Source organism: Triturus cristatus, chromosome 2_2 (genome assembly GCF_964204655.1).
Source record: "Triturus cristatus chromosome 2_2, aTriCri1.1, whole genome shotgun sequence".
In the NCBI taxonomy this organism is placed as follows: Eukaryota; Metazoa; Chordata; class Amphibia; order Caudata; family Salamandridae; genus Triturus; species Triturus cristatus.
The window spans coordinates 782,945,536-782,968,615 of record NC_140582.1 but is presented as its reverse complement, the minus strand read 5'-3'; the positions used below and the strand labels follow the sequence as shown (position 1 = coordinate 782,968,615).

The window sequence follows — 23,080 nt, the reverse complement described above, 5'->3', positions numbered from 1 at the left end:
TAATTCGCTACACAGATTATTCAACCTGTTGCAGAAATATCACCATTGCATGCCACAACATATTGAACATGACTTACAAGGGAGGCAGAGTATAGTTATGTGGCAAAATGTACACGGAAAAGCAGAAGAACTAGAAAGCATTATCCAGAATAAAGCAGCGATTTCACCTTGTAGTGCTATCTACCTCAAAGACATCCCCCTAAAAAATTATGTTTCTGTGACGAAGCCAGCTTGAAAAACATTTTCAAAACAGAATAGAATGACTAAGCAGGTGTTAATAGAAGCATGTGTCTTACTGTAGTGGTAACAGTACTTGTAGATCTAACCCTGCTCCATTCTCCATCTGTTAGAATGAGAGGACCTTAAGGATAGTATGAAAAACATATGTAAAACCTACAGGCAATAAAATAATCTAGGCTCCGAATGATAGTTAAAAATGTTCTTATACTTTTAGGTTTTCTTTTTATTTCAATATCATATGCCATTTGTTATATGCTGCCTGCAATTCTTCATGGCAAACAAATATTTAAATATGCATAAATAAAGCAGCGATAGTTAATTCCTTCATCATTGTTTCTAAGGTGGGGTTTTCCCTCCAAACTCTCAAAAACAAAAATACCAACAATTTGTTGTCATAAACATATCTACTTTGACATAGTAAATGCCATCTTTAGTTATGTACAAGAAGACTTTTAAAATACAAATAAACTATTCAGGTGTATTTTATACACCATGTTATAATCATCAGTAGCTTAAACAATGTAAAACAATTTACACATTACACATATCAAAGTTAGTTATTACCAAAAGGATTGTATGCGTCACAATCACTTCACAAGTTCTAATGTGAACATAGGTTTTTGAAAAGAAACACCAAAAAAAGTGGAAAATATAACCCAATACAGAGCAAGAACCTTTATAGATATGAAAGGTCACTAATTTTAGGGCACATGTTCCAATTATTTTATTTCTGTCGAAGAAATAATGTAGTGAATCATATATTCACTAAAAGAAAGCATTTATCATGTCTATCTCTAAAATGTTCGCAACCAGGATAATGCAATTATACTTTCAATTTGAAATTGCAATACCTCCATCTTTGCACTGAATTATCAATCTGAACTATAGTGTTTAGTCCCTTTGAGAAAATTCCAATAACTAGGTTACTGGCAGCCCATCTCAAATCTCATAGTTCAATCTAAAACAGTTAGAGCTCATGATCAATATAACAGCAGATTTCACTACTTGTAATTGTAAAATGCATGCAGGGTTTTGCTACGAGGTCTACTTAATGTTACATAACACGTATGCAGCAGACAAGTCATGCAACACATTTCTTTAAGAGTTTCTACATACTGACTCAAGCTGAATTTGTTATAGAATGTTCACACTGACAGATATTTGCAGTGACTACAATATGTCAATGAATATCTTTTCATATAGATATCACATATCCTTTAGCTAATAACAGTTGGAGCTCTTGATCACTATTATGCCCATTTCGCCCAAAACTGTTTAAATCCACTTCCCTTCTTGACATGTGGCTTACTCAATGATTGTGTTGCAGGTTTGTAACAGCTAAGCCTTATTCCTTTCAATAGACATTCATTAGAGTTTTTTTTTTTTTTATTCTTTTTTATTATATTCTTGAAAAACAAGGCACAGATCATTTAAACAACGTACATAGACGTTACATTGCAGCATGAAACATTCTGACAGCATTGGTGCATCGTCTAACACTCCGTAATAGTGACTAACAGCAACCCGTAGTTGAGTCCCCCAGCCTAATCTTCATCCTCAGTACCCTCGTCCTCCTGTATTTCTGGCGGCGTACATATGTATCCCCGGAATTTATTCCAATTTCCCCAAACCCTGTTCCATTTGCGAGGACAGCCCTGGCCAACAAACACCGTTCTTTCGGCCACCATTGCTGCGTCCATATCTTTACACCATGCAGCGAGCGTTGGCAATTCTGTGGAGCCCCATTTTTGTGCGATATTACGTTTTGCCAACATTATCCCCAATGTGGCCCAGTTCTGTGCTGTGGCCCAGTTCTGTGCTGTGCGAGTAAGGTCATTCGGCTCCCAAACATTTAGCAAGCATCGCCTGGGCTCCGGCACTAGTGACAGTTCCTCTGTCTGCGATATTGTTCTCATCACCTTAATCCAGTATTCTCTGACCTTTGGACACTGCCACAGGGTATGGAAAATGTGCCCTCCTACCCACAGCGTCGTAAGCAGTATGGGTGCCGTGCTGTACCTATTCTGTGAAGGGTGAGCCTAGTGTAATAGGTTCGGTGCAGTATTTTAAGCTGCACCAACCTAAGTTTTGAGGGTATTCCCACCTCCCGCGGGGAAGCTAAGGCCTCCTGCCATTCCGCGTTGTCAAGTCTTCCCAAATCTTTTCCCTAAGCGTCGCAGTAGGATCAGGTAAGTTGTTAATTAGTTTTCGATAGGTGAGAGAGGTAGCCCGCTTGTGCATATAGTCTGTCAGCAGCTTGTCCTCCAGGGGGGTTGCTTCTGGGACCTCAGTGCCAGGTGTGAGGACAGCCTGCAACGCATGCTTTATCTGCATATAGCGAAAATTTTCAGTGGGAGCTAACCCATACTGTTGTTTAAGACGTTCGAATGAGATTACATTGCCTTTGCTCCACATTTCCCCCACTGTGGAAATGCCAATTGCGTCCCATTGAGCAAACCCCTTCCAGTTCCGAACCCTTCCCAATCGATGCGTGTCCCAAAGAGGGGTGAGTTGTGTTATAACCCCGCGCCAGCCTAGTCTGGTATGTGCCTCATACCATATGGTAACTGTATGTTTTGTGGGCCCTAGCAAGGAGGTGGCTTGCTTCTTGTCGTACAGGGCTGTTAGCACGCCTTCTGTCCCTAATCCTGATCTGTCCGCTTTGAATGCGGGGTCAGTTCGCGGGGAGTGTATCCATTGATTAATGACCTTTAACTGAGCTTCCCAGTAGTAAAACTGTATGTTTGGAAGTGCTATCCCTCCATCATACCAGCCCTTGACCAATTTTTCCTGTGCAATGCGTGCTGGTTTGTTCCCCCACAGTAGGCTCGTGACCTGAGCCGCGATCATTTTAAAGTAGCTGGGTGGCACTGGGAACGGCATATTCTCCAGTGCGTACAGAAATCGAGGGAGTGCCATCATTTTAAAAAGTGCAGCCTTTCCCAACAATGTCAATGGTAATGTTCCCCAATGCATCGCATCTCTTTTCAGCCGCTCCGGGGGGGCACAAGGTTTCGTTTGAAGAAGTTACCTGGATTGGGTGTTATGTATATGCCTAAATATTTAAACGCGTCTCCTGCGATCTGCAACGTGCAATCTACTGGAAGTTGAGGCGATGGGCCGCACAGGACAAACATGATCGATTTGGACCAGTTTATGGTGTATCCTCATGCCCGTCCAAAGATTTCCCATATGTTTAAGAGTACCAGTATGGAGCGCCTAGGGGAGGTCATATATAGTAATATATCGTCCGCATAGAGGGAGATGCGGTATTCCCACCCTTCTGCCCAACTGAGTCCTCGGATCATCGGCTCCTACCTAATCCACGCTGCCAGAGGCTCCAGTACAAGGGCAAAAAGCAGAGGTGACCCTGTCGCGTGCCTCGCGTTAATGAAAAAGTCCCGGAAATATGACCATTGGCCGTAACATGTGCCATCGGTTTTGTATACAACAGCCGTATCCATGCGCAGAATGTAGGGCCAAAGCCCAAATAAGTTAGCACAGCGAATAGGAAGGACCATTCAACCATGTCGAATGCCATTCCCGCATCTAGGGAGAGTATGACAGATGGCTCTTGAATGCACGATATGCGGGCCATCACCCCGTGCAGGCGTCGCAGGTTTAGGGCCGTGTTTCTGCCCGGCATGAAACCAGACTGGTCCGGATGTATTGGAGTCTCCAAATGTGGTGTCAGTCTGATCGCAAGGAGTTTCGCGAGAATTTTGGTTTCTGCATTAATGAGAGATATTGGGCGATACGAAGTACATTCTTCAGGGGGCTTTCCAGGTTTTGGAATTACCACAATGGTGGCTAATCGTTGGTCAAGCGGGAGTTCACCCGTCTGCAGACTGTCAGAGAACATATTCAGTAGATGTCGGGCAATGGTCCCAGCCGCCGTTTTATAAAGTTCTATAGGTATACCATTTGGTCCTATCGCCTTCCCAGATTGTAGTGAGCTGATCGCCACCTGCAGCTCCTCAACCTTGAGATCAGCCTCCAGTGTGAGGGCTGCTTCCGGAGTGAGTTTGGGCATAGCAATGTCCTTTATATAAGACAGTGCCTCATCCACAGACATTTCTGAGGAGGACGTGTACACCTGCTGAAAGTGTGACGCTAGAGTGTGTGTTATCATCTCTGGGTCAGTCGTCTCCTGACCGTCCCTCGTCCGAAGCCACGTTATCCATTTTGTCCCTTGCTCCCTTTTGTCACGCCATGCCAGAAGTTTTCCGGCCTTGTCACCTATTTCATAAATCCTATGCTGTGTGGCTGTCAATCGTAACTTAATTGCTTCCCTAAGGTACTCCCTGTTTTGCTGTTGCTTAAGACGTAAATGCTGAGATGTGGCCGGTGTTGAATTATTGGTGTGCTGGGCATCAGCGTTATGTAATGCTAACTCTATATCATGCAGTTCCTGTTGTTTTTCCCGTTTATGACCTGTAACGGAGGCGATGACTTGCCCTCTGAGAACAGTCTTGTAGGCCTCCCACAAGGTGGTTGGGGAGTCGACCAATAGTACATTCTCCTGGAAGTAGTGTTGTGTCACCTTAAGGATAGCTCTCTTGATCTTGGGGACATGCAGATAACCTGGGTATATGGGATAGACACGTTTCCGCACTCTGTGGTGATATGTGTATGATAACAGCACTGGAGAGTGGTCGGAGATACCCCTTGGCCGAATCTCTACCCTGTCAACATTTTTCAAACTATCTGCAGAAGCGAAAAAGTAATCTATTCTAGATAGACTGTCGTGAACCCTTGAGTGGAAAGTAAATTGTTGCATCGCGGGGTGGTGACTCCTCCACACATCAATAAGCCCAGGCACCTCCAAGAAGCTGGCAAGGCGGGAACTGCCTGTCGGTTGCATCCTCACAGGGTAGCGGTGTAGGGTCCCATCCATAATGGCATTAACGTCTCCCCCAATCAGTAGCTCCCCCTCCGGAAGGTCAAGCAAGAAGTCACTCAGAGTTGGAAGTGCTGCAGCATGCAGGGCCGGGGGTATATAAACTGTTATACGTATGTTAACTGCTTGCCCCTCCCACTGGCCTATAAGGGCCGCAAAGCGACCCTGTACATCTGTCTTTGTTTTATGAATTATTAACGGCGATTGCTTCCTAACCAGGATGCCAACCCCCGTGATCCTGAGGAGAACTCCGAGTGTGCTACCATTTAAACCCCCACCTGTCTAACGCCTTACCTGCAGCCCCGGTGAGGTGCGTCTCCTGCAGCAGAGCCACCGTCAGGGCGCTTCGTTTATAGCATTGCAAAACTAAGCCTCTTTTTATTTTGGCCCCCAGGCCACGCACCTTCCACGTAATCAGGGATAAGGGAGCCACGTGAGTCACGGGGGAGGACCTCGGGTCAATGGCCAGCGGGTCCAGTACTTTCGTAGCCGACATAGTGTAGGAGTGGTATCACGGATTCCTATGCGCGATGTGTTTGCTGAACAGTGCCTGAGAATGTGTCATATATGTGTGCATTTATAAAAACTAACATAAAAAAATATCAAACCGCATAAACAGTCCCAATCCTCCCACCCCCCCTCCCTGCCTCCCTGCTGGACAGACTCAAAACAACCCGCCCCCCCCAACTCTGCAGAGTGCTTAGTACACAATCCCATAAACAGTACTTGCGTGTGGGGGTGAGAAGTCCAGGGGATACCGCAGCCCATCCCCACCCCAAAGACGATGTTCTGCTGCTTCTGCCCAGCAAGACCACTTCTGCGGTCGTCTGCTCATTCCCCCAGCAAGGGGGGATAACCAGGTTCGCCAAGTCTCATCTGTGATGAAGTCCGCTTCACAGGCAGGTGCACGTTGGGTGCTCTGCCCCAGGTGCTGGCGAGTTCCAATTGCGTACTTTTCCTTATTAACTTTTCTCGACCACCGACCGCCGCGCAGTATCTTCCACGTGCTCTTGTCTTTGGTCTCCAGAGTCCGCTCCTTCCCTTTGTTGCTGTTGGCGCCTCTCTGATCGTCTGGAGCCATCCACTTGCTGCCATCCCTCGAGGCAGTCGTGGGCCTCCTCTAGCGTGTCGAAAAACCAGGTCTTACCATCTGCCACCACCCTCAGTTTCGCCGGAAATAACATGGAGTAGGACAGCTCCCGTCGCCTAAGTTCTTTCTAGATTTCAAGGAAGCTTCTGCGACGCTTAGTAACTGCCGTTGTGTAGTCCGGGAAGAAGGATACCATCGAGTTATGAATGTGCAGCAGTGGAGCCACTCTCGCTGTCTGTAAAATGGCGTCCCTATCACGGAAATTGAAAATGCGGGCCAATCTTGGTCTAGGAGGCGCCCCAGGCTTGGGCCTACAACCTGGTACTCTGTGCGCTCTTTCCACCGATAAAAAGGTTGAGAGTCCTCTGGGCTGAAGCCTGGTTTTAATGAGATCTTCAATATAGAAACCATGGCCGGACTCCCTTCACTTTCGGGAACGCCCGTGAGGCGGACATTTTTGCGGCGTGAGCGCCCTTCTTGGTCGTCCAGTTTTGCCGCCAGCAGTCTATTTTCGGCTTCCAGGTGGCTGACCTTTTGGAGTAATGTGGCTGAGTCTTTAGTCAAGGATTGTGTCACGTGCTCCACCTCTGTCACCCTGGCGGTCATTTTTTGAAAGTCGGCTCTTAGAAACGAGACGTCTGTGGAGATGGATCCCACCGTCGACTGTACCTCAGTAAGAGCAGTCATGATGTCCTCCAGTGTCACTTTATTCGCTCCCTCACCTTCAGGGGCTTTGTCTGCGACAGCCGTGTGCCCTGGCAGAGGAGGGAAGTCTTTTGCGTATGCATATTTATCGAGCTTCGCCTGTGAAGACGTGCGTGGCCCTTTGCCTCCCATCTCCGTTCGGACAAGTTCGTGTTGGACGGTAATCGCCGCCGCCTGCTGCAAGACCTCACTTCCTGCGCGGCCTGTCGGTTTTCCCGCCTCACCAGAAATGCGTGGGCCGTGGGGTATGGGTTCAGGGTGGACTAATCAACGGGAGTATATTCCGTCCTCTCAGGTACTTTGGCTACCAGTGTTCTCCCCGTGCAGTGTAAGGGTCTTCACTTGGTCTGCAATCAGCGTATCTGTGCCTGACAGAGTTGTTCTCCAAAGGGCCCTCCCTGGGCATCAACCATGCTCTCTGCACCTCAGTGGTGCCGGCCAGTGGTTTCACTTGATCACCAGGTGCACCCCCGAAAGCACATTACTGCGCGGCAGGGGTTCACCAATTCTTGTCCCTCCCAGGAGGGCCCCGTCCTCACGTGAGACACCGGCTGCGTGCGCAGGTCTCCTCCCTCAAGGCACTGCTCAGTCCCATTCCAGTAATCTGTCTCCAGGGTGGTGTTGTGTGCGGTTAGGCATGGGGCTCTAGAGTCCTTACCAGGCACTTTAGGGCAGGTCCCGTCGTCATCTGATGCTGGCTGCAGCCTGCAGGGCCTAACACACTTTCGCCCTCTCCGGGGCACTCTTCACCGGCCAGCCGGGACCGTCACAGCGGGCGCCACCCGCAGGCCGCTCGTCCCACCGTGCACTGGATAGGTAATGCGGGTGCCGAGCGGCGTCCGATGCTTAGGCGCCGCGTCAGCGCCCGACTCCAAATGTCTCCGCGGGCGCCACTCTCACCCCGGGTCACACGCTGAGCCGCGAGCCTCCCGGCCGGGACACTGTCGCAGGTGAGTCCATGGTCGCGGCCGCTTGGTCAGGGTGCACCGCTCCACGCGCCTCTCCAGACGCGTCGGTAGTCGTTCTGGGCCAGAAAACACGAGCGATCAGCGCGCCGGAGCCTCCGCATTCATTGAACGTCTCTGGGGCAGGAGGAACGATCGGATTAATTACCGGATTGACTGGGGAAGCTATGGCTCACTCGGAGCTCCTCTAAGCAGCGGCCATTAGGATCGGCTGCAGGCCACGCCCCCCATTAGAGTTTTTAAATACTGACCCATATTGCATTGGTGTTATTTAATGTCCAGATTGAAAGATAGATGTGAAGAGTTCAATATGCAGAATATATATTTTGGTATACAGACGTGAATTAGAACTAGAGATGTTAAATACCCATTAACAAGGCATTGGGTAACACATCATAATGTACCCAACAAACTGGTCATGTATCACCTCTGAAAGGGGATAACATCAACACCGTAGCTGCTAAAAAGCCAAATGGATTTTTTGATGAAGGCTGGAAAATATGAATATTGATCAAGAACTTCAGGTGTTCTTAAATTGAGAGTATGAGATTTCAGTTACCTATAGAATAGTAAATATTTTAACATTGTGTCAAAATGGATCATCTCAGATTTTAATGCTGTACCTGGATAAAGATACAACTTAATATTAATGTATAATTTAATTATAAAATCACTATGTGAGTTAAAACAATTTTAGGAAGTGTGCATGAGAAATGTGTTATATGGCTTAACATACATTTTACTGCTGATTTTGCTTAGTAGAACTAAGATAATTGTAAAGGCTGATGTATAATCAAAGACCCTTTTTGTAGCATCATCCTCAGCTTGGGAGCATGTAAAAGACCATGCCACATATGGAGCTCTGGTTTGCATGTCTTTATTCTTCAGCACGCAGCCATTAATTGAACGCACTGTATCACAAACTTTATTAACCACACCCATCCTCCCCCAGCTGCTTATGTAAATCTTGTAAGGAGTCTGCCGAGGACCACTGGAGGCCCCATATGTAGGACACAACATCTCCCCCTTTGTGAAATAAAAAGTAGAGAAAAATATATACACATTTACACGTTATAAATCCTTGATGAGTCGTCGAGGTGCTCGCACCAATCTTCCAGATCTAGTCGTACAAGATAGAGAAGGGGTGCCTTCATCTGGCATCTTTAGAGAAGAGTCAGATGCTTGACTTGGGCACTCAGATGGATTTGCTTCACTCATGAGGTCTGGAGACGACAAACATCGAGGCGAATGCTTAAAGTGTGAATAGACTTTGGTTATGGATTTTCCAGGTCTTTGGGCAGTTACCATGTCATTTGCTCGTCACAACTCATAGCGGTTCAACATCAAATGAAGCACCAGTCGGTCTCCTTTCTCGAAGACTGTGTCTCAAGCGCATCGTCGCTTATCGGCGTAAGCCTTGATTTTGCATTTGCGATAGATGTAATTGACAGGAATCTCGTCAGATTCCAACTGGTGGTCCACTGTGGTATCTTCTTTCCAAGAGCAATCCCGAACAGTAAGGTGGCAGGACTTTCTCCTGTTGTGGAATGAGGAGTCGAACGGTAGACACGGAGGACTGGGCGTAAAACTGACTTGAGGTTGATTCCTTCAAGCGCAGCACGCTGAACCATCCTTTTTAAAGAACTCATAAATCTTTCAACAATGCCACTTACCTGTTCCCAGATAGGTGTACTTTTCTGATGTTTGAACAATTAAAAAAGTTTCTGAACTCTCTACTATTGAATGGTGGACCGTTGTCAGATTGGAAAATGGAAGGAACACCCCATGTTGCAAAAATGTCATTCAGCCTCTCAATGACTTTGTCATGAGTGGTTGATAAGTCTTCCACTAGAAGAAATGTGAGAACTCATCGCAAATCCCATGAGTTGCTGTCAATTATTGAGGGGTCCGAAGAAGTCATCCTCAATCCGATCCCAGGCTTACTTGGGAAGAACAGACATGTTTAGCAGGTGCTGAGGCGTTTTGGAAGACAGACAGTTACACAGATGATAATCTTCCAGCTTCCTTTCAACTCATTCATCAAGGTGCCGGAACCGCATTCGATCCCTGAGGGTTCTTTTAGTTGTGGCATTGCCACAATGTCCATTGTGTACCAGTTAAATATCTTGTTTTCTCAGGCTTTAAGGGATAACTATTCTTGCCCCTCTTAGTATGACACCATCATGTGTACCAGAAAATTCTTCCAGAACATTCTTGAATTTTTGGTACTTAACATCATGTGTAAGAGGTTGAGTATGTTTCCTCCATGATTGCGTTGTAATGATTTCTTTAAACTTAAGCATGTCTTTGTAAGTACTAGTAGCTGTCAGAATCTGTTCAATAGAAAGAGATGCACGCGTCCTTGACTTTACTATGAAATTGATGTAGGCCTCAACCGCTTGGGACGTTGTACTATGACGCTGTGGCGGCAGTCTTGAAAAGTAGTCTGAGGGCTTTTGATCCTTCCTCTGTTAGTGCACAATAGTGTAATCATTGTCCTGCAGATACAACCTCCACCTCTCGATGCAAGTAGGCATCCTGGCTTTCAGATTACAAAAAATGATGAGCAATGCCTGATGATCCGTGACAAGGGTGAAATGCTTTCTGTGCAAAAACACATGGAAGTGTTCACACGCCATACTACAGCAAGCTTAATTTGAGAATAAGCATGTTCGGTCTGAAATAGACTCCGACTAGCATAGGCCACATTGAGTGTCTGAGCATCGGTCTGTCCATTGTGTTGAGCAAGGATTGCGCCCAACCCCACCGGGCTTGCGTCTACCACAATCTCTGTATGCAATTTCGGATCCAAGACAGCCATTTCAGTTGCATTTTGAATTTTCTTGAAACTTCGAAGTCTGTTTTTGTGAAACACACTTCTTTGCTTTTAGTGTGAGACCTGCATCAGCAAGCAGACGGCATACTTGTGTGAGTGCTTTATCATGTTCATTTCATGTAGCCCCAAACACAAGTATATCATCACTGCAGCATAAAGCATCTGTGACAAGCTGAATTATTCAACAAGTTACATCTTGAAAGATTTCTGCAGCTGACGACACACCAAAACGGAGTCTCCAATAGCTGAACAAACCAACATGAATTGAAAAAGTAGTAATGTACCTACAGCTTACTTCCAGTTCAAGTTGATGGTAGCCTTTATTCAAATCAAGGTGGGAGAAAACTTTGGCCCCATTCTGGTCCTGGATGTCTTTCTCTTTTGATTGCTTTGTTGGCCTATCACATATCAAGACAAATGCGCACTGAACCTTCACTGTCCTTATTTGGCACCACCACAGTGAGTGAAACCCACAGCGTCGGACCAGTAGAGAGCTCGGTGATGTCATGCTTTTACAGATTTTCAAGTTCTTTCTCAACAGCTTCCTGTAAGTGAAAATCAATTTGACGGTGTCGCAGTGCAACAGGGTGAATGTCTTTACTGATGTGAAGCTGCACCTTCATTGTCTTAAGTTTCCCTAGTCCATCAAACAATGTCAGGAATTTACTTACTATTTCGGATATGGGCATTCAAGTTGTAGGTAATAAAGATCAGTTCCATGTCAGCAGCAGTATCGAAACTTAATAAGCACACACTCTACGATGTACCTGGGAGGACATGAATTGGTGCCTCCACTGTCGTGTTCTTGTGTCACATGGTCGCTACAAAGGATCTTTGACTCTGCAAGGGCATAGAAGCAGCCCAGGTGCACACCTTTGTTCTCGACGTTATGAGACGTGGTATTGGAGATAGTTCTTTCTACTTTTCTGCCGGCATGATGTTTATCGACACATCACTGTCTATAATAAAAGTTGTAGGGCAACCATTCACCTTGAGTGTTTTCAATCGGCAAGGGTTTGATATCTTTTTGTGTTCTTTGTGTTTCTAAGAACCTCGTGCTTGATAGTGAAAGCCATGTTCAACTTCACTGGGAAAAAGATGTCAACTTTCGATCCCCTTTCCAGAAAGGATTTTTTTTAGCTCCTTGCCACAAAGAATTTTCTTTACCATCTAAAAGTATGTTGCGTTTCTGTCTCTCGGCAGACATCTGAAAATAAGCATATAAGAAACATGTTTTTCTGCAGGCTTCTCTTTTTTCTGTGACAACTATAAGACTATACTGGCTAACCTCATCACTACAGTTTTTGACAGTGTTACCGTAAATGAATTCCAGAGCCTTACCACTTCTCAAGGTTAACCCCCAAACCATAATTTCCTGCTCTTTCATTCCTTTGTCGTCTCTACCCCATCATGGATTTATGCATCAGGCTTTGCTCATTATATATTTCTCCAAAGTCTTTAAGATTCGCTCTAAACTTTAAGATTTCTCACTGACCTGCCTACAGAATTCACACTAATTTTCATTCCCCGTCATGGTGCTCCTTTGTATCCTTCACCTCAGCACTTCGAACTTGTGAACTCAGTCCTGTACTCAAAGGTGGCAACCCATTCTGTATGCCAGGGATCCTTTCTGCTCCCAATCTTACTTTCACCTGGCCCTCTTGTCCTGTCCAGTTTGACCTCTTTCTTCAATAATTCCATATCCGCCCCATCTATGCATACTGTTTTAAAACTGGTGTCGTCCTGCCTGTATTAAAGAAACTCACCGCAAACTCTTCATCCCTTTCCAGCTAACTATACCGGCGTGCTTTCTACTAGTATTCTATTCCAAAATAATTGTATGTTCAGTATTGAACAGATTTACAGGCTACTTCTCCACATGTAGTCTTATTCACCTCTTCTAATAAGCCTTTTGGGGGCTGCACCTAAGCACACCACAACCACCAATATAGCCTTTTTTTATTATGCGTGACCTCTGCGTATTTTGACACCATTGACCATCCTGCTCTTAAGCCATTAGTAACATTAGCTGTCTCTGGCAAGGCACTCCAATTTTTCTCCTTTTCTCTGAGCACCGCTACACATTATTTTGGTGCTGATCACATTCACGGCAAACCCCAGTGCTTGCTGGAAGACCTGAAGGCTGTGTTTTGTGCCTATTTCTCTTCTTGTTCTAAACCACCCCCAAAATGGAATGCTTTTTTGTTGTTTAGGTTACTGTATCATCTCACAACATGACATGAAATATTTTTCTCTTTCCATCATCAAACCCAAATCTTTAATTGCCTGACTGCAATACCACACTGGATACTTCTTCCTTCCTGCTCACATGTTGAATTCCTAGACAAATTAAATATTTCACTTTCCAGCCTCAGCTGCACCAGGACCACTGCCCACTTCTATCGCATTCCCACCGCCCACTCCTATCGCAATCCCACCTGACTTGCCCATGTCACTCTTCTATGCATGCAGCCTTGGTGTGATCTCCATTTCCAAAATGAGTCTACTTAAGTTAATTTCCTCTATGGTCACAGCAGCAAAATGTTAATTGCTGAAAACTCTCAGGTTTTGCTATGTCCTAGTTGACACAGCCAAATCCCTTCTTAATGGTATTAATGAACCAGCCATAAGTACATCTGCAATTGTTTACATTTTATATTTCCTAGGTATAGATTCTCCCCTATCAACAAGGTAATCATACCCTGTTCAGTTTCCCCAAAGAGGTACCCACTTCCTTCTATCTATAGGCAGAACCTTAGCCTAGATTTCTACTAACCTTTTTAGCTTTTTCCGTGCAGTATTTGTGCTTTTTCAGTGTGGTGAATGTAGTATTCCTCTGCATGAGTAATACTGGCATTTCGATATTTTTCACCCTGGATGGCATAAAGTTATCCTTCTTGTTTAGAGCTTGCAGCACCAGACAGCACTGGTCCTACAGAGGAGAGGGGCTTCTAAGCAGAGGGAATAGACTCCCCATTTTACTGAGCTTCTGAATTGGCTATCAGTCTGATCTGAGGCTATCAGGGATTACCAGGTCCTTTACAGATGTGTGTGGTCCAGTCCAGATATCCACACTCTGATTCTTTACACTTGGGTGGATTAGGGACGACATATCTTGTTTTCCAGCAAGAAATATAGGAGTCCTCAGCTGATTCTCTGTATTGGAAAAAGGGTTGGGGGCCAGAATTGTAGGAGATCTGTGTTCATCTATTGACATGATGAAAAAACATTTGAAAGAGTTGTTTGGTGTTCACATTTTTACGTGTCTTTCCATCCGTGGTCCACAGGTTCTTGAACATGGACTTAAAGACAAGTATGCGATTCCTAATAGTATCCTCCTTTTCCTCCTTTTCTGGTCTTAGCTGGCAGATGGAGACGGTATAATAGAGACAGGCATATCTAACTTCAAAGAGCATGGGTCAAATGCCCTTGTCTTTGGGGACTGCCTGAAGAAAGAAAATGTGCCAAGGAGCATTGGTGTAGTGTTCTGTTACCTGAAATTGTCCCTGGGGGAGTTGGGACTTCTTGAGAAGTCCGCGAGTTCCCTAATCCCTTGCCTCACACATTCTTGGGCCACATGAAAGGAGGTAGCATCAAATTAATGAAGTGTGCCTGGATCAAAACCGGAAGAATAAAGTACTGCCTTTATTCCCTAGCAGTGTCACAGTGCATACATGTTTCAACTGACCAAGACCAAGTGGTATTCACTTCTGAATAGAGGTCACTCATTACTAATATAGTTTAAACTAGTGAAAGTCTAGATCTGGGATCGGCCGTATTAAACACTGATGTCAAAATGCTGGTTGCAATTTGTGACCAGTATTTTTGCAGCCAGTGTGTTATTTTGCGATCCAACCCATGCACTAATAGCTTGGTTCGTACAAAACTGAATCAGAGTGAATCACAATTTGACCTACCTCATAAATATGATTCAGGGATGGCGGCTGCTGGGGTCAGCAGACTACTTCATCTAGTATTGCCCTTTATAATAATAATAATAATAATATTAATAATAACAACGGCATTTATAAGAGCGCGAACAGCTACCTCAAGCAGAGGTGTCCCGGCGCCAAAGCAAGACAGAAGAGCAAGCCACAGAGAATGCTCAAGCTAACCTAATCCTTCGGTTCTAGGCTAAAAAGCCATGTTTTCAGCGCTTTCTGAAAAATGTATTAAGACAAATGTTAGTTTTTTTTTAATGCAGCCCGGTTTCCATAAAGGAAGTGTTTAAAAATAAACGTTTCTTTCCTGTTTGTTTAAAAGGTGGCTCTGTTTTCAATGGACTCTTTCTCCACTTAAACATTTTTATATTCAAAAGGGTAAGCGATCCCTAGGTGACGCCTTCCCTTTTGCAAATCAGTTAACACCTTATTTGAAGTGCCAGTAAAGTGCCAATGTTTTGCGACTGGACTTTGGTTGCAAAACATTGATACATAGTATTCGGTAAATGTGCTTAGAAATGAACACTGATTCGGTATTTCCCACAACACGCCTCTTCCAAATATCGGATCAGTGTCCAATTCTAAACACATTTAGCGATTCGGAAATACTTTTCCAAATAGGTAAATGGTTCTGTATATAGAAAAAGGGTTTTAGCTTTCACAAACCCTCTGATTTACCAATTAGGGGGGTTTGCAAATGCTAAACCCCTTTGTACATCGGGCCCTTGGTACTTTACTTTATAGTATCTCCTTATCTTTCTTCTCCTGTTTTTTCGGGGGTTTTGCATATTCCAAAACCCTTTGTACATCTGGCCCCTGGTACTGTACTTTATAGTATCTCTTTATTTTTTGTTACCTTTTACTTTTTTCAAGCAATAAATCAAGGCACTTTGTATTTTAAAGGCCCACTCTCCTGTTACAGCAGTGTTAGATAACATTGTATTACTCATTTTGAATGCGTACCAAAATTCGTAGATAATTATGTCACTGGAACATGGTGATATGCTAATCCTAACATCAGAGGACCTCATAATGGCATCTGCTCCTGCAGTGATATACAGATTTGAATCTATGGGCTGATTAGGAACTTCACCCTCTGCTTAGAGAAGTGAGGAGACATCCTGGTACCGTGATTTACATTACAAGTTGCTGCTAAGCTGGGTAGCACAGGAAAAGCACCAGCTGTGAATGCAGGTTCACGTGGTGCTAGAATGTACATGTAAGATAAGTCAAACTGAATCCTGCAGGACACTTACCCTCCCTGCCTTCAACCAACAGCAGAATATAGAAGCAAAGCATTTAAAAACTAGGTTCAAATATGTATATACATTTGTACTTTGGACAATAAGGCAAATTGGTGATTAAACTGAGGACTGTGGTACAGTTGGTTGTTATGAAATAGGGCAACTCATGGGGATAGGTTCTCGAGTGTATGGGGAGATTGTACATGCTTCTTCGACTCACTACATCAAGCTCTGTCACATTCCCAGAGCCAGCCACTGGCTCCCACAGCTGAGGAGTGGATGGGGATAGAATTAATACTAATAAAATTCTGCTTAAGCACTACAACTCTAATGCACATTGTTCCACAGAAATGCAGGAAGAGATGTGCGAGGAGGACTCTGCCAGTAACTTATCCGAGGACCCAGAAGCGGCAGAGATTAAGAAAGAAAAACCCACCACAGGTAAATCAAGTCTATTGTTCACTTTCAGCTGTAGAAGTTTGAAAATATTACTCTTAAAGCCTAATAATTCTATTTTAAATTGAAGAAAAACTGAAACAGTCAAAAGTGTTCTAAAACTACTATGGTTTTTTTTTTATAGAGCTCTGGATCCCAGCTCAATCAAACGAAGACAGTTCTATGGGAAAACTCCTAGAAAAACCAACGACTAATCACATTAAGGAAGAAGAAGAGGACATGATTGATTTGGGTGAGTTGTAGGAGTGTGTATATTGGAAAAAAGTGGATGTGTACCTTGGCCCCTTGCGGGCCATGTAAAGATACAATGATCCTGTTAGAGTAAGATCAGCGAATTGCCGTCAGAATCCTGCACCGCATAATATATCATCTTACCTAGAAAAACCCTGGAGCACCAACTTTCTCTTCAGGATCTGAAGCTGAATGGCTGAAAGTACTAGCTCCACCCATGTCTTAAATGTGTGCCGTCTGTGTCATCAGCATGACATCAATGGGAAGCCTGCGTACCTCTTTTGACACATTGAATCACAATGCTTTACAATTCTTTGTATGAACTCCATATTTCCTTTATTTCACGTAGGCATTAGATTGCTTCTGATTTCCACCATAGAGACATTGGAGGGAAACCTAACATTTGCATCCCAAGAAAGTAGACCGTGCAAACTCTCATCATTTCACAAGACCTATTACATCTCATTGTTTCTCTGTGAAATGTCTTGGGTATAGTCTTCTATATTTGTCCAACATGATGTACACAGAAAGGTAGCAATATTTCGATGAAAGCATGTAAAATGCTAAATGAGCCTATCTTCTAAGGGGAAGGGTATTTTTGTTTAAGATTATCTCATGCTTAAAAACTAATGGGCTTTATAAAGCACCCTCATAGTTCTATAGGCAGACAAAGAATCAGGAGGTATTGACTCGGATTTGGGGCACCGAGACCCAGAGAATATCTCTAAACTCCTTACATGAGTTAATGTGTGAGTGAGAACTAACTATTTTTCTCACTTACTGTTAAGCATCTAAACTACTGTTATGTACTTCCTATAAAACTATACAGGATCTGCGCGTTCGGACAGCATACACTGTAGGATTGGTGTCAGACTGGTTCTGAACACCTTTTCATAAACAAATGGAATCCACCCACAAGGCAGTAAGTGAAACAAGATGTATGGTCTTGGGGGTGATGTGTTTCCTACAGTGATGGGAAGCACATTGTGTTCTTTAAATACCCCTCACACACCAAAAGGGCCCTTAGTGTCATGCTTCATCATAGGGGTCTTCGCACCCCACTACGGAGCGCGGCGTGCTGCTAAACAACGGATACGCGGGAGCACTTGATGTAACCACTATGTGTAGTGTGTGAGTGGTAGGGTCAGCAGTGGATAGTGAGTGAATGTTAAAAAATACCTGGCAAGTGAGGACTAGAAAGGTTTTTAATAAACCTCCCTGCTGGTATTGTTAAAAACAGTGAGGTGGAGGGTTTAATGTATTCATGTACAACGCCTCCTGTGTGTCTGTGTCAACATGTTTCAAAGCCTGATGCTTCTTCTTCAGGACGGGTACACAGATCCCTACCCTACTCACAAAAGGCAGTAAAATACCATCCAGAACATAGGGAATACTATGTGTTAATTAAATGTATAATGTGCCTATTATGCTCAATTGATGTGGCGACAAAGTAATATCTTTATCTCCTCCTGAAAAGAAACACAAAAGTATAAAGGTACATTTAGCTGGGTAACATTATTCCAGGCGGGAAGATCGTGACCTGTAAAAGTGATACATACAGTGTACATAAAACCCCAAAAAACTATATAGTGTAAGTGCAGTTTCCTGTAAAAAAAGGATGAAGACTGGACATACACAGCATGTAACATAAAGCACACACACTAGGTTGGACTGTTCCTGTAATCCATTTAAAAGTCATTCTTTTTAAAAGGAGGGAATAATGTAAGTATCTGAAAACATATGGCATACTTGCTATCTAGAAGTCCGAGGCCTCATGAGCCTTCAGAAAAGCGCAGGGAACCCTGTGCTATATAGCACTCTGTGAGGAGAAAGAATTGCATTCAGCAGAATACTTGACACTTACTTGGTAAGAGCAGCAGTGGTCTCGTGGAAGCTGTGCCGTACTTACATATGTGAGGATACTACCTCACCCGACCGTCCCCTCCGTGGCTCCGTGGATAGTGAGGAACCGGGAGGAGGTCGAGACTTTATACTCTCCTTAATTGGCCAATTTAGTTTAGGTACGTGTGTGGCAGCATGTCCACAGCAAAGCCCTATGAGCAGAGACCAATAGAGTCTGAAACCAGAAAGGGATACTGCATAGCGGTATGACTAGATCGCTGACTATTTGGTTTGATGTGGTTCCGGTATAAGCGGAAGGTAGCATGTGGTGCCAGAACTAGCCGCTACCTAATCCGGGAAATACGTGTGCACCAACTCTGTGCGGAGTTTATGCGGCACGGTAATGACTAGACCGCTGACTAATTGATTTGTTGTGGTTCCGGTATAAGCGGAAGGTAGCTTATGGTGCCAGAACTAGTCCGCTATATAGTATAAAGTGTCGACCTCCTCCCGGTTCCTCACTATCCATGGAGCCATGAAGGGGACGGTCGGGTGAGGTAGTATCCTCACATATGTAAGTACGGCACAGCCGCTTCCACAAGACCACTACTGCTCTTACCAAGTAAGTGTCGAGTATTCTGCTGAATGCAATTCCTTCTCCTCACAGAGTGCTATATAGCACAGGGTAGTCATTGTAGTCAGGGAAGATTGAATCCACTCCCTGTGTCCCTCCGGAGACTTCCTCTCTCCACTCCCTCCTTTGATATTTATGGTTCTAAACACCCCCACCGGGTATGTTGGCCTTTTGTATCAGCTAGCTCACAGTGCCACTAGAATCTCCTCTTACCAATGAGAGATTAGTTCTTGGCAACCATTGAACATGATAACCCTGATCTCTCAGGACCGTGGAAAGAATATACTACTTTCGGTCAATCTTTCGTGCTTATTTAGTCTGTCTTAGAGAGATAAACAGTATAAACGGTTGGGCGTTTTCAATAAGTATTTATTGAACAGTTGTTATTCTAGTGTAAAATAGAAGAGTTGCCACAATTGTTAGACAGTAAAAGATATAAATGGTTAGCAGTATTACGAAAGTAAAAGGATAGTGTAACTCTACCAACTCGCAGTAATCATGAATACATACGAGTATATAAAATACGTGATAATGAAAAGATGCGTACACCTACGATGCCTCCCTAACTAGATGTACCTACGTGTACCTAGCATGTGTGTAGGTGTTAATCCAAGAATCCCTCTAGGATAAAGTCAACCCCATTACCTGAAGTGAGAGACTGTGGGACCCCATCCTGGTTTCGAGTTGGAAACCCCGCGAGGGATGTGTTTAGACCACTGCGAGCTGGAGTGTCTGCATGCCGGAACCTCAGCGTCTCTGGTCAGTGTGTCGGCCGGGAAGTCCTGGTCTCCTCTGTCTATCTTAGCAAGATGTGATGTATATATACCCATAGGTCTCCCCAGGGGTCCTACCTCACTGTATTACTATGCCGGTCTAAGGACGACGTTGGGCATGAACTATATACATAGATATTATACAGGAGATGGTAGTCCTGCTGTGCTTCCAGAATCCTTATGCATAATGGATGAGATTTTGAAGTAGGGAAAACCCGCGTTCTGAATGCAGTGTCGTATCTAGGTAAAAGATCAGTCCCTGTAAACTGTTATAAGTGTAATGTAGGGAAGAATATAGGTGAAGGGTAATGAAGTTACCTGGGCCTATATTATGGTACCTATATGGAATATAACACTACGGGTAGTAAATGCATGATTATTAGTGTGTAGAACCAAGAACCACATTGGAGTGAAAGTTTGGTCTCATACATAGGACATGTTAATTAGCAATAGTACATGCCATTCTGGCAGTAATAAGGACCAGGGGTAGCATCATGATCCCATTCTTTGCGGTACGCAGATGCAGAAGGGGTTTCTGCATTTCTTTTTTCTTCCTACAGCGTATACATTAACTCAAAATGTCCAACTTAATGCATAAGCTTCTGACAGGATGAGTCTGAAATAGGGGTGGGTGGAACTTGCTGGAGATTCGCACAAAAACTCAGCGAGATTCCATGGAGTTCCGTGAGTGGACAGAATTTGGTACGTCGCGATGTTTGTGCTGCTTTTTGGCCCTGGCAGCTTGTTCCATGCTGTAAAATCAGCGCGAACAGCACCACGCCGCGCACCAGAGGGGGTTGCTTCTTTCTGCAGCTGAAGTAGATTTTTTACTCGAGCAGCAGCTTTCTCAGTGCGAACAGTAGCGATCTGTCGCGACCGTCTGCGTTGAGAAAATCTCACTGGGTGATGTTCTAGCACCTGGAAATATCACTAGGAGGTACAAATTCTCACTCATCAACTTAACGTTGGCAAGTTGCATGTCAGAAAAAACTCCACCACACAACCGTTGGCGGAGTATTGCCAGAACTCATTGTTACAAGCGTAACGCGGAAAACTCACGAACTGCACTGGTTTCTCTAACTATTTCTTAAAGTTGATGGACTTAAAAGCTGGAGTAGAACAGAAATTCATGTCAGATGTGTTTTACAGATGATAATAAAAACATTACAGAAATTGTAAGAAAATGTTTTGACCCAAATACATTATTTTTACAACTATTCACAGATCAGGCATTCCTTAATGTGATTAGTAGGTTGGAAGTTGTAGAGTCTTTCCTACAACTCCACTTTAGATGATATTATCGAGAAGAGAATTGAGAATAAAGTGATTTGATACACCTCCCTCACACTGCTTATGATCCCAGTGACTGCTTCAGTGGCGAAGTAATAGGAACATGGTGCAAAAAAATGGATACGTGTGTTGTCCTGAAATATATCTTTAGCGATTTTACTAGTCTCTAATATGATTTTGATGGGTGTGACAGTCTCAAGGAGGAGTATTGTGCTGCCCCTCCTACAAACATTTCAGAAATATGGAATAGCAAAAGTCTTGATTTGTTGGGCTACAACAAGTGATGGAGATTAGTGTAGATTACTAGGCAATGCAGAGGAATTAGACCACATGCTCTGTTAAAACTCATCCGGTAGTCAAGCAGTTGTTGACAAGGAGGAATATATATTTCCACAGGCAGAATAGACTAGAAGAGTTGAGAAATGACTGGTGTCAGAAGGATATATCTAAACACAGAATACACTAGATGAGTTGAGAAATGGCAGGTGTTCTAGGGGAGTTGAGAAATGCCTGGTGTTCAGAACAATATATTGGAACACTCCATTCCACTCCCTGGAACCCCCCGCCCCCACCCCATAGGATTGCTTTCATTCATGCACGTAAGCAGGTGGCACAACTGCTTATCGGCATTCTGGTGTAGTTTTTAGACTGATTTGCTCTTTTCAGGCTTGCACCCCTTGTCCCTTTCTTTTTCTTCTCTTTCTCAGTCGCCCGTAGAACACATATAAATAAGTAAGGGTGCAAACAAGAATTTGTAATTTATGCATCTTACAATGAAAATGTAATAAAAATATGATATTAAGAAAAAAGTTTTGAACTAAACTCTTTGGACTAGAAACCACAAGAAAACTTGGATCCGTCAAGGAGAATATATACCAAGTAAGCAGCCGTAATATAAAATGCCTTTAGTGGAGCTGAGCGATGGCACTGAGTCATCTTAAAACCCGAGCAGACTTAATCAAACAAAGCAGCATTCTACAATGCCTATTGGTGGCCATTGTTGGAGAAGTAGAACTGGGTAAACAGGCCTTTTTTTCCTTTACACTAGATGGTCTCTATAAGGGTGATGGTGGCAGGTTGCTTTTCTCATAGAACGGAATTGATAAGCTAAAATGGGATTCAAGCAACATTCTGAAATAAAAGCTTTACTATGCTTAATAAACAGAGTTTATTGACATATAAAATTATTACCCACTCTCTAGGCCGCCCACTTCTTCCACCGGATCCAGGAAATCAAAGGCTGATCCTTGAGAATGCACAGAGAGTACCAATGACTCAATTTTTCTCGAGTGAAGGAGGAAGGCACTGGAGTGTGGAAGAAATCAGAGCTCTCATCAGTGTGTGGTCAGATCCTAACATTCAGCGACAACTTAAAGGAACACTAAGAAATAAAGGAATATTTGAGCAGATTGCTTCAATAATTCAGAAATTCGGAATAGACAGAGACTGGAAACAGTGCAGGACAAAGTATAAAAACCTAAAGCATGAGTATAAGCTTGTGAAACAGTCCAAAGACTCTGGAAATCCAACTAAAATGATGCATTTCTTCAATGAGCTGGATGCCATCTGGGGAGCCAAAGATACAAGCCGGTTTGCCCAGTCTGACACAGAAGAAAGGAGAGGCGCAACATTTTGGTCTTACCCTAGGGGAGTAAATAACAGTGGTAAGTACTGGGTGTGATTGTTATTACAGTAACCATCTACATGTCTATTTTATAGTTTCTGTGAAAACATAGTGTACGGCTCTGCAATAATTTTTTAGTTTAACAGGATCCTCATCGCAATCTCCCAATTAACAAAGTGTTGAAGAAATCTAAAGAGCCGACTCATTACATTTGAATCCAACTGGCTGCAGGGACACCCAAGCTGCTATCTAGCCTGGACCACCTGTCAGCTGACCAGAGGACTTCAGCACTAAGGTGGGTATGAAGCC

General features: G+C 44.0%; 1 protein-coding gene across 1 annotated transcript in view; it reads left to right on the top strand.

Annotated features, from left to right (window-relative positions):
* Nucleotides 1–23,080, top strand: part of PAICS (phosphoribosylaminoimidazole carboxylase and phosphoribosylaminoimidazolesuccinocarboxamide synthase) — a 417,483-nt gene that overhangs the window by 52,047 nt on the left and 342,356 nt on the right. The window contains exons 4-6 of the mRNA XM_085642046.1: nt 16,270–16,362; nt 16,502–16,609; nt 22,350–22,811. Of these exons, the coding sequence (XP_085498172.1) occupies nt 16,270–16,362; nt 16,502–16,609; nt 22,350–22,811 (663 nt within the window). The remainder of the gene's footprint in view (nt 1–16,269; nt 16,363–16,501; nt 16,610–22,349; nt 22,812–23,080) is intronic.